At 30.2% G+C, this 13161-nt stretch overlaps 1 protein-coding gene and 1 pseudogene across 2 annotated transcripts; one reads left to right on the top strand and one right to left on the bottom strand.

Annotated features, from left to right (window-relative positions):
- Positions 1-4591: 4591 nt before the first annotated feature.
- LOC125850686 (sesquiterpene synthase 9-like) lies at positions 4592-8003 on the top strand. 2 transcript variants are annotated; one of them, XM_049530541.1, is made up of 7 exons: positions 4592-5045; positions 5147-5420; positions 6220-6592; positions 6704-6922; positions 7005-7143; positions 7267-7515; positions 7675-8003. In XM_049530541.1, exons 1-7 carry the CDS (start codon positions 4833-4835, stop codon positions 7969-7971), a joined length of 1764 nt encoding a protein of 587 aa, XP_049386498.1. In that variant the 5' UTR covers positions 4592-4832; the 3' UTR covers positions 7972-8003. The 2 variants fall into 2 exon arrangements, with proteins under 2 accessions (XP_049386498.1, XP_049386499.1); XM_049530542.1 differs by lacking the exon at positions 7267-7515 and having other exon boundaries at positions 4596-5045.
- A 1053-nt stretch (positions 8004-9056) lies between these two features.
- Positions 9057-10299, bottom strand: LOC125850685 (cytochrome P450 71D7-like; annotated as a pseudogene).
- Between the last annotated feature and the right edge of the window lie 2862 nt (positions 10300-13161).

Here is a 13161-nt window from a genome sequence, read left to right as displayed (position 1 = left end):
GAAACAAGTTGAAAGTTTAATCTATTATTGATTAAGGGATTACAAAAAATGCATAAGATTGTGAGTTCTCAAGCCCTACTAGCCTCGTTATAATAATTTTTATTACGGTCTAAATAATAGTTACAGATGAAGTTTCAATCCCACCAATGAAGGTGTTCTATATAAAAAAAAAGAATCATAAATAATTAAAAAGGTGTTCTATATATATAAAAAAAAAAGGGGAAAAAGGATAAAAAATACTCCTCAACTTTAGTTTATTAATTGATTATATCACTGCCGTTAAAACAAAGTTATTTATACCCTCGCCGTTACTAATTTCATCATTTATACCCCTCAATTGACGAAAATTCTCAAATTGACTCAAATTAACCCAAATTTTAAAAAAAAGACTCATTCCTCATTTTAAACCCAATTCCCCGACCCTCTAACGCATAACCAGTATATCCCACTGATTTCAACCCCATTATTCAATCGTACAGAAGAAATCTCTTTCTCGACAAGAGAAAAGTAATTGATGATGGTGCTTGAACAAAAAGTCAAAAAAGAATCATGTTCTGTTTTGCGATGATCAATCTAGAGAGTCGAAAGAAAGTTTTGTTGGTGAAATTGAATTCGAAATTAGAGGTTGTGGAGAAAAGGATTGAGGTCTTGAATATGGTGAATAACGGGCATTGGGTTATTGGTGATGTTACAGGTTCAATTTCAAGTGGAAGAAAAATTCTCCATCAACTTCATTTTTCTGAGCTTTTTATCTTCACTTGAAAATGCAAGATCCGTCAAATCCAAATTCCATGAAGTTGCCGACGAAGACGTCGTTTTCAGCTGCATTCCGTCCATAGCACCACCAACGAGCTCACTCGGAGGTGAATTTCCGATTGCCGGAGGATCTAATCAAGAAAAGTGTAATTTAGAGTTCAGGGGAGTGTTGAAATTAATGGTGATGCTATGGCGGTTGATTTTCTGGGGGAGTTTTGGTACATTGGTGAATCATCAAACACTTACTAATGATTCTTTCATGGCTCTCAAGCCTAACTATGATTATTCCTTTCCATTTTCCACTGGTTCTTTCTAGGATTTTTGAGGAAGAGGAGAGGGTGGGGTTGGGTTTTTTTTTTTTGGGTAATTTAGCTGCTCTATCAAAATTGTTTATTGACCGGGTTGGAACGGGTTATGCGTTAGAGGGTCGGGGAATTGGGTTTAAAACGAGGAATGAGTCTTTTTTTTTAAATTCGGATTAATTTGAGTCAATTTAGGAATTTCCGTCAATTGAGGGATATAAACGATGAAATTAGTAACGGGAGGGTATAAATAACTTTGTTGAGGAGTATTTTTGACCTTTTTCCCTAAAAAAAAAAGAATCATAAATAACTTTTTAATTAAATTTTATTAAAATAAAATTAAATAAAGAGCACGTAAATTCTATTGTCTTATTACCTTATATATAAGCCAACAACAAAAAGGACTAACGCTGCAGTACTTAATTGTACATTATGTTATGTGAGTTGTACTATTTATATTTTATCCATATTTATCTTTATTTTACCTTATCATCTTTATTTCCCAAATTATTTTTTGAACGAGTGTCAACTGTCACATGTCTAATATTGATATCAATGACTTAGGTTTAATTAATTGAGAGCTATAACAATAATTTATGTAGAGTTGGAAAATAGGCAATTAATTGAAGGCTATAACAATAATCAATGGTGGCTATTTTTAAAGAAATTGGCTACAATTGCAATTCAAAATTAGGACAAAAAAGCAAAAAAAAAAACTAACAATCCAAGTCTTCTAAAATTAGCTAATTCATGCGTGCTACAAAGGCAAGCATATGAATTATGCTTCTTCACCCTAAATTTAAGCCATCCAATGCGTTAATTTGTTCGGTTGAAATTTGTCATGATCCCTAATTCTTTGTTATGCCTTCCTCCCTAGGTGGATGAGTTTCTAACAATAACACACAATGCTTAATTATGTCAGGGACCAAATACAAATGGAGAAACCAATTTGAAATACAAATGGAGAAAGAAAATTGAAAAAGCTAGAGTGGTATTTAACTGTTGCATCAAAGTCACTTTTTTTTTTATGGGTTTAAACGAAACTTTCCTCCTGAATCATATTTTATTTTATTTTTTCTGAAAGGTACAAATGTACCGCTGAAGAAGAACCAACATCCATGTGAAAAAAAAATCTGCTTGAAAAAATGAAAGCTAGATTACTGTCAACAGTTGCAAGATCAAGAGAAACCTTTTAGGATCTATCATTAATATTTTTAGCATTGTTAGTAGTGTAATTTTCAACTAAAAATTGTGTGAATTACAATTTTCGTTTGATGGCAGAGATTTTTTTTTTTTTTTTGGTTAATTCTCAAAATTACAATTGTTGATGATTTCTTCCCATGTAGTGATTTTTTTATGAAATCAATGCATATCAATTGTTGAAACATTCATGTGTAGTTATTTTGGTTGTCATATGAACCTGACTATGCACTAACTATATCTTTTTTATGGTACTAATGCATTATTAACTTGATGCTAATACAATTTGTAATGATGAAAAAATTAAGGTACGATATATCTTTTGGTCCATTTTTTTTTAATAATAAATATTGCATATTTGAACACATTAAAAATCAAATTGTTGGGCTTAGACCACGTGCATCGCACGTGCATCACTTTCTAGTATTTATATATCTAGATAATTATCAGAATGAAAAAGATGTCAATGATGACATATTCATATGAGGCAAAGTTACAAAGTAGCTATCAACATTTACAGTATGCTATCACCATACATTATTAATGTTAACTTCTTTTAAGAAAAAAAAAACCAGAGTAATTTTAGGAGTAATGTATATCATTTTTTATGAATAGACAAAAAAGATGATTTAAACCTTATCCTCCATGTGTACATATGACATATTATAAGAAATCTTAGCAAAATAAAGAATGCTAAGCAGATCAGATAAAGATAGAGGATGTGTTGTCAGTTTTGCAAGAAAATCAATCACTTTATTAGCTTCCTATAATAGTATTATGAGATGAGAAGGTGATATCATGTTGAACGATATTATTAATAGTATTCTTTACATATTTTTAAATTAAGATTATGAGAGGTCTTTTTTTCATCATATTTATATTAATCAGAGAGTTATGGCTAAAAAAGTATCAAAAATGGATAAAAAATTAGAGATCGTAAAAGCAAAAGAAAGAAATGACCTCCGGTGCACAATTTACGACCTAACAAAGTCGGATTATAATGGACCTCGTGAGTTCCATTTTTTAATTATAAAATCATTTGGGGTCCAAATCTCTATCTTTTACTATTAGACCATTATGCCTTTTGATTTAAAACTAATGTATGTTGCCTTATTATTATTACACTNAAAAAAAACCAGAGTAATTTTAGGAGTAATGTATATCATTTTTTATGAATAGACAAAAAAGATGATTTAAACCTTATTCTTTAGAGGATGTGTTGTCAGTTTTGCAAGAAAAGCAATCACTTTATTAGCTTCCTATAATAGTATTATGAGATGAGAAGGTGATATCATGTTGAACGATATTATTAGTAGTATTCTTTACATATCTTTAAATTAAGATTATGAGAGGTCTTTTTTCCATCATATTTATAATAATCAGAGAGTTATGGCTAAAAAAGTATCAAAAATCGATAAAAAAAATTAGAGATAGTAAAAGCAAAAGAAAGAAATGACCTCCGGTGCACAATTTACGACCTAACAAAGTCGGATTATAATGGACCTCATGAGTTCGATTTTTTAATTATAAAATCATTTGGGGTCCAAATCTCTATCTATCTTTTACTATTAGACCATTGATGCCTTTTGATTTAAAACTAATGTATGCTGCCTTATTATTATTACACTCTTTAATTTTATATTTTCATGAAAAAATCGACTTTCCAAAGTCGCTTTTTTAAATATATTTTTTAAAAACCCCCGACCTTTGGAAGTTGTTTTTGCAAAAAATAAATAAAAAAATAATTATAATAACAACCTGTCGAAATTATTTTTTAAGAAAAACCAACCTTAGGGAGATCAGTTTGCATTTTTCATCTATAGATTCACGGAACGAATAGATGCAATTAGATTTAAAAGCTTATCTTGGAGAGTTTCGCTAAAGGACTTAACCATCTTCACACTAAGAAGTTCTACTATATAAATTTTATGCATGTGTCTTCGATAGTTACCATATTGATTAAATCCAATGTCTTTATTATTATAAAATATAATGTTTGTGGATATACACAAATTGTGGCCTATCAGCAAAAGCGAGATTTTGAGTTCTTAGGATTTCTTGTGCAATAGTAGGTGATGATATGACCGCAATAGGAGTAGTACATAATTCTAGGAGAATGGTTTGAGAATAATGTAAAGGACAATAATAGAAAGTAACATTTTATTTATGCCCTAAAGTATTTTTCTTAAGGGGTGTGTCATATCCCAACAATTCACTTAATATAGACTAAAGGAAGTATTAGTCCACCTTCTATTTTGCATAAAATAATATATACATATATAGATGTTCTCATAAGTCATAGCTTATACATGTATTAATTTGTGCGGATTTCTAAATTCTAAACCCAACACTGTATTAAATTTAGATAAGAATAAATTACCTCTTAACCAACTACCAATAGTACTCTTTATATACGCCACTTATAATGCAAAATCTGATACCTGCATAACAACTTACCTCCAAACCAACTACCGAACGTCCGTCCTTCAGCATAACAACCTAGAGAAAATGAACTAGAGAGCCCCTTTTTGGAGGTGTGTGTCTATCTATATATGTTTGTGTGAGAGACTGGGTATGAGTGGAGCGATGGCCGCATTTTCAATGTATCCTCACAGCTTGATAAACTTTAATATTTGGAGATACACTTGTGAACCCAAAGTACACTCTTTAAAGAGAAAATTAATGATCCCATTATTAGCAATGGATGCTAATTCTTCACGTCATTTGGCTAATTTTCATTCAAATGTTTGGGGATACAATTTCCTTTCTTACACTTCTCAACTCACCGTATGTACTCACAAATATATATATATATATATATATATTAATATTATGTTTGAATTTGTCAAAACTAATACATTATATGCTAATTTTTTTTGCCTATACAGGAAATTACTACTCAAGAAAAACTTGAAGTTGATGAGTACAAAGAAAAAGTCATGAACATGTTGATGGAAATTCATGACAATAGTACACAAAAACTTGTGTTGATAGACACAATCCAACGATTGGGAGTATCATATCATTTCCATAATGAAATCGAAACATCCATTCAGAACATTTTTGATGCATCGTCCCAACATAGTGAGAATAATGACAACCTTCACGTTGTTTCTCTTCGTTTTCGACTTGTGAGACAACAAGGCCATTACATCTCTTCTGGTACTTATTTATGCTCTATCGCTGCACTTATTGTTTTTTAGTGGTTATTTAAATACTTTCTTCATTTCAATTTGTTTCTGAATTTGATTTAATACGGAATTTAAGAAAATAGGTGAGTAATATATTTAGAGCTTCCACCTATAGTTTTCTCTACTACTACTACTTGAGAGCTCATGAAACTCCTTTAGACATAAAGAAGCTCATGAAACTACTCTATACGTTTTGCTTTTCGAGAATTGTATGGACTTTGACCAACATCTTAAAATGTCCCTTTTTTAAATTATATTAATATGAGAAGAATTACAACTTATAATTATATTGACCGATAAAACAATACGTGATAAGTAGAAATAAATTAGAGGGGATAATATTAACATGTCAGATAAAATGTTAGAAATTAAAAAATTTCTAAATTAGGAAAAAGACGTTATTGATAGAGTTATAGTTCATGAGAAAGAGATAACTAGTCATCTCTGGCGTGGTAGAGCGTGAGTTCATGTGAAAGAGACAAGTTCAACTCAGCCACAAACCTCTTTGTGTTGGGGTCCATTTCACGTGGCAGGACTCACTAACTAGTATTTTCTCCGTCTCAATTTATATAATATAATTTGATTTGATACGGAATTTAAGAAATAAAAACTTTTGAATTTTGTAGTCTAAAATAAGTTATAGATTTTTGTGTGGTTATAAATTATTTTATTTAGAGTAAAATAAGTATTTTAAAGTCAATTTACCACAAATATAAAACTTCAAACTAAAACCTATATATAAATTCTGAATTCGCCTGTAATTTAACCAGATGTATTCAAGCAATTTGTGGAGCGCGATGGAAAATTTAAGAAAACTCTTAATAATGATGTCCAAGCATTATTAAGTTTGTATGAAGCAGCACAAATGAGAGTGCACGGGGAGGATATTCTCGAAGAAGCTCTTACTTTTACCACTACTCATCTCGAGTCCATGATCCCCATGTTAAACAATCCACTCAAGGCTCAAATTATTGAAGCCTTAAGCCACCCTATACACAAAGTTATGCCAAGATTGGGAGCAAGAAAATACATAGACATTTATGAAAACATGGAATCACACAACCATTTGCTTTTAAAATTTTCCAAATTGGACTTCAACATGTTGCAAAAGCAGCATCAAAGAGAGCTTAGCGAGCTTACAAGGTACGTACATACACCATTGATCTTATGTTCCTCTTTAATTAATTGGTATAATACGCGAGCCATAAAATATAATAATCTTGTATTGCACGCTCTTGTGATATGTATATATAGCTGGTGGAAAGATCTGGATCTGGCAAGCAAAGTGCCATATGCAAGAGACAAATTAGTTGAGGGTTACACATGGACATTGGGATTGTATTTCGAGCCTGAGTATAGTCGTGCAAGAAGAATGTTAGTAAAAGTATTCAAAATGCTCTCAATCTGTGATGACACTTATGATGCATATGCAACTTTTGATGAACTTGTGCTTTTCACCAATGCGATACAGAGGTAAAATTGATGAGTAGAAGAAATTAAACATTTTAATGACATACAATAATAGTTGATACAAGTTTAATTTTTTGATGCATAGATGGGACATAAACGCCATGGATTCATTACCGCCATATATGAGACCATTTTATCAAGCTATTCTGGAAATCTTCGATGAAATGGAAGAAGAATTGACCAAAGAAGGTAAATCAGATCGCGTCTACTATGGTAAATTTGAGGTAATCCTCGTGAACTTTGCTTCATTAATCGATTAAGACTAAGTTCTAGAGAAATAACAAAAATATTGGCATGAAAAATGCATACTTATATATTGTCAGTTTATTTTTGTGTTACCATTTTAGATGAAAAAATTGGCTAGGGCCTATTTTAAAGAAGCGGAATGGTTAAATGCTGGCTATATTCCAAACTGTGATGAGTATATAAAAAATGCAATTGTAAGCACTACCTTTATGGCGATTGGAACAACTTCTTTGATTGGTATGGAGGAATTCATAACAAAAAACACTTTTGAATGGATAACAAATGAGCCTTCGATTCTTCGAGCTTCATCAACTATCTGCAGATTAATGGATGATATTAGTGATCATGAAGTAAGTACAATAAATGATATTAGTGCATTTTCTTAAGTCGTGATCATATCTTGCATGTTTTCCTCGAATTTCATCAGTTCCAGGATCAAGTGCAAAACATAAAATGTGATAAGTAAATAGAAAATTCTATTGAAGATATTGAATTTCTATTTCATGTAGACTGACCAACAAAGAGGACATGTAGCTTCTATCATTGAATGCTATATGAACGAATATGGAGCTTCAAAGCAAGAGGCCTATGTTAAGTTTCGGAAGGAAGTCAAGAATGCATGGAAAGACATAAACAAGGCATTACTACGCCCTATTGAAGTACCAATATTTGTTCTAGAACGAATTTTAAATCTTGCACGGACAATGGATACTTTTTTCCAAGATGAAGAAGATGGATATACAAATTCCAATTCCAAATGTAAAGACATTATTACCTTGTTGCTTGTTGATTCTGTTACTATATGACGATCATAATGTGTATGCACCATTGGACAAAGCATTCGGAGCAAATGTGGAAACATTTTGCATCTTTATATTTATAATTAATTGGTTTATGTTTGCTTTCAGAAAAAAATAGATAAAGAAAAAGGCAAGTTCAATAATCTTTTTTCCCCAAAAATTAGGGGTGATATGGTTAAATGGCCCTCTAATAAGGCTGTATTGAAACTTTTGGTTGGTCAACTTATTGGTCCCACTCACTCAGTATACTAAAAATAATTTTTAGCGGTAATTGATTAGCGATAATATTTTAATTACAGTTAAGTATGTCTTTGTAGAGATAATTATTCGTGACAATTATATTATAGCACTTTTTGTAAATGCGTTAAAACCTATAGCGACATTCGATCCAATAGCAATTAACTAGTGCCGGTAAAGATTTTAACACTCTTTGCTAATATGTATATTTACTATTATCAATAAAAATTATTTTTGTCGTAATGACTTATGGTTCATGGTTTGTGCAGTAGTTAGATTTGCATTTGAATACTAGATCGCCCAAGTAGTATTAAATTTTATAAAAGGGAGATCCTTGTGTAATCATAGATTGCTTATGTGAGATATGATTGTTTTGGTGATTGGAGGAGCACATCTTATCTATTTCTGAGTTGTTGAGAGTTCGATTCTTTGCTCTCTAATTTTACACTACAAGTCAAGTATTTAACTCTCCAGTATTATTATTGTACTCCATGAATTATGTACCAAAATGAAAAATTGAATATATTAGGCTATTGAACCATATGTTTCCGATAAATTCCCGGAAAGAAACTTATATAGGCTACTTCCTTTCCTTTTTATCAATCTCTTTTGCTCGTTAGAGACAAGGTCCATGTCCCACCCTAATCTTTTGTAACTATTTCTACGTATATGTCACATAGTCAGGGTCTAGCCAAACCCCCTACACCCCTAGGCTCACAATCTTTTTTTTTTTTAACCCTCCTAGGGAGCTCCCACCCCTTTTTGCTCTCTTGGTGACTCGAACTCGCAACCTTTGGGTTGGAAGTGAGGGGTGCTTATCATGGCTATTTACGTAAAAAATAATCTCGATTACCATGAAGCATATATGTAGTATATAAAAAGTTTATTACTCAAATTAAGAGGCTCTCTAAAGGACTTTATATAGGCTTAGAAATTCTAAGAAGTAAGATTTTCAATACATTAATATTCTCGTTCGTTCTTATAATTTGTGGCGTTTATATACAAATCTTTCGCTTTTGATGCAGTTATTCCATGTTTTTCAGTCATATCCAAATCTTTTAGATTAACTCCATATGGGAGTTCCCATTCAAAGTGGTGGAGTAACTGTGCCAAAGGAAGTCCAACATTAGCTAAACCGAATTGTATTCCTGGACACATCCTTCTTCCTGCACCAAATGGAATAAACTCAAAGTGATTTTCCATAAAGTCAATTGAAGAGTTCTCGAATCTCTCTGCTATAAAACATTCAGGATTTCCCCAATTTTTCGAATCTCTCGCAAGTGCCCATGCATTGACAAGTACTCTAGCCTTGTAAGGAATGGTGTATCCATCTATATTTGTGTTCTCCCTACATTCCCTAGGTCCTATAAAAGGAACTGGAGTATGTAGCCTTAGTGTTTCTTTAATCACTAAGTTTAGGTATGTCAACTTTTCAATGTCTTCACCATAGTTTTTCTTTCCCTTAAAAACTTGCCTCACTTCACTTTGGGCCTTGGCCATAACACAATTCGTAAACTGAAAAACTTTTTCTGTCATATTTATTGTAGAGCCCCTTGTGGAACGAATAGATGAAATGAGACTTGAAAGCTCATCTTGTCGAATTCCACTAAAGGACTTGACCATCTTTGCACTAAGAAGTTCTACAATACAAATTTTACTCATTTGTCTCCAATAGTCACCATATTGGGAAAATGAAACGTCTTTATTATTGTAAAATATAATGTTTGTGGATACAAATTGTGGCCTATTAGCAAAAGCGAGGTCATGAGTTTTTAAAATTTCTTGTACAATTATAGGTGATGATATGACCACGGTAGGAACTTGCCTGAGTTGCAAGTACATAATAGGTCTATATCTTTGCGATAAATTTCTAAGAACGCGATGTGGAAGTCCTCCTCCGATTAAGTGATGAAGATTTCCTATAAAGGGAAGTCTCCATGGACCTGGAGGCAACTTTTATTTTTTATTGTTACTCCATTTTCTAAGTAGAATTATTACAAGAGAGGACAAGAAGAGAAGCAACCAAACTAAGTTAAAAAGAGAAGAAAACATCTTTAATATTGGAAATGAAGCTTTTGATGGATATTGCTTTCAAGTAACATTAGCTGCTCTTATAGTGGCTCCTTATTATAACATTGCATAGTGTGAGTACGTAGAGAATCTTCGACTTTACGTGATAATAATAACGATAGTAAATAAATCCTAACATGATAAAATTAGTCTCTAAAAATATGATCTGTTGAATCTGATCATGTTTAGATTGATCATTAACTCACTTATTCATTAATTTAGCCTATTTCAGTTCATAAAAAGACACAAAGCTTTAGGATGTGTTTTTTTCACTTTGCTTATCCATATCCTCGATCATCTACTCCTTCCATTACCAATGATATTGTGTCTAACTAGGCATGGAGTTTTAAGTGAGGAAAAATGATTTTTGAAATTTATAATCTAAAGACTAAAATAAGTTATAGATATATTTTAGATTATTTTTGAACTAGATTTGCAAAGCACGATCCATGCATAATAAAAATGTCATCTTTAAAAAATGCAATTTATTTCTAGTGACTTTATTTCTAATTTCTTCTGTATTTTCTTTTAATTAATTTTTTTTATTTTAAAAAATAATCAAATTATACAAAATCTAATAGATTATATTTCTATAAAACACAGAATGAAGACTCTGAAACCTAATGAAGTTCTAGGTGCACAGAAGTTCCTATTTTGATATTTTTATTTTTGGTATTATACTTTTTTAAAATAAGGAAGTATGTGAATACATAAAATTTGGATGAAATTTAAAAGTTCTATATATTAGAAAATATTAAATTATATACCATAAGTCAAACGGACGGATAAGGCAAAAGCCCTTTACTGCACTCATCGGAGAGAGGGTAACCTATCCTATATAGTAATATTTCACGTAAGAGTTCAGTGTTTCAAATGTCTTACCATGATTTTTGAGGACTTATATGTGTATATGTTATAAAAATATGTTGGTATCTTTCTGGCCTAATATTGAAAATAAGATATGGACATACTTCTATCATGATTTTTAAAAAATTCATAACAACTCATATAGAAAAACAAAATCTTCTGACTTTTTTTATATATATAATTTGAAATGAGGAGGTTACCCCTAATTAATAAGTGGAAACATAAAGTCTGAAAATTAAATATATTAAGTTAATATTTTACAATAAATGACTTAATATAAAAAAAAGATATGGAAAATTGTAGAAAGAAAATTAGATAAAGAGAGCACATATATTCTATGGTCTTATATTTTGTATATCTAGATTATTATCCAAATGAAAAATATGTCAGTGATGACTTATTTATATTTAGCAAAGTTACAAAGCTATCGACATTAACGGTCACTACAATAAAACAGTTTTTAGCAGCAATAAATATACACATTAATAAAGACGGTTAAAACTTTTACTGACATAAGGTATATGCTTCTTTAGAGACATTAATTTACAAAAAATGTTAATTAATTCTAAAAAAATATATTTAACAGTAATTAATTTATTATTGTTATTATTAATTAATTATCACTAAAAAATTGTTATCACCATACTTCATCAATGTTTATTTTTTTAAGAAAAAAATCAGAATCTAATTCCAACAGTGATGTATACCATTACACAAAAGATGGTCTAAATCTTATCCTGTGTACACATGACATGTTGTAAGCAATTTTCGAAAAAAATGAAAAAATGCTAAACATATCAGATAGGGATAGGGAGTGTGTTCATCAAGAATTGTGGTCAGCAACTTTGTTAGCTTCTATATAATAGTATATATAGTATAAAAATGTGATATCATCTTGAACATTATAGTCAGTAGTATCTTGTACAATGACCTCTAAATTAAAATTATGAGAGCTCTTGTTCTTCATCATATATACAACAAAGAGTCACTACTAAAAAAAATATAAAAAATTAGAGATCGAAAAAAAATGATCTCAGGAACATAGGATATCGAAGGCTTGAGATTTTTTCTTAACAGGTTAACCACATAGAAAATTAATAATTTTATATTTATACTATAATTTGGTGTTGGGGATTTAAAAAAAGCGCAGAAGCAAAGAAAGAGATTTTCTGAAGTCTTTGAATTGCAATTGAATAGTTATATTTGTTGAAATTGGGTAGAGTTTTTTTACTTTTTTCTTTTTAGTCTAAAAATATTTTATAGTATTTAATTTCATTTCAAGTCTAGGGTTTACATTAATTGCAAAATATTTAATTTCCTTTTTAGTTTAGTAACTAAAAGAAAAATAATACACTTTATTCTCCTTAATTATTTATAAATAGTGATGTACTCTTCTATTTGAATTAATACAAAGAGTTATCATTCATTCTCTCTTTAATTTTTCTTTCTAGTTTCTTACATTCCATAACAATATTGATAGTTTGTTTAATAGGCTTACATCTAATTAACATTAGCTAAATAGAGTGGATAAACATGTTCACTAACTCTACCATATCAACTAGAAAATAACAAACAATTTCATGCTAAAAAACCAAACAACACTACTTTTTACTAGCTAAAAACTAGAAATTAAATCGACTATTTCGAAGCATTAAACAACATTTGGTATAAAATTTATATTCTATTATTAAGATTACATGTAATTAGTACGAATACAATTTAAACTAGTCTTATATATTATACATATAGTTACAAAATTAAATATGTCATTTATTTGGTTAATACTAATTATTGTGATTAATTATACTTTTTACGTCAATTTTAAATAATGTGTTACTCTCCAAGTACCATATTATGCGTTATTGATAGAATTTTGAGAGTCAACCAAATTATTAAATTTTTTAAATTATCAATTATTATGATCTATAATAATTTTTAGTTAATCTTTAAAATACATAATANTGAATCAATGCATGAATCAATACAAAGAGTTATCATTCATTCTCTCTTTAATTTTTCTTT

This window comes from Solanum stenotomum, unplaced genomic scaffold (genome assembly GCF_019186545.1).
Source record: "Solanum stenotomum isolate F172 unplaced genomic scaffold, ASM1918654v1 scaffold18587, whole genome shotgun sequence".
Lineage (NCBI taxonomy): Eukaryota > Viridiplantae > Streptophyta > Magnoliopsida > Solanales > Solanaceae > Solanum > Solanum stenotomum.
Note: the sequence above shows the minus strand (reverse complement) of the source record. Positions and strands in the feature narration are given on the sequence as shown.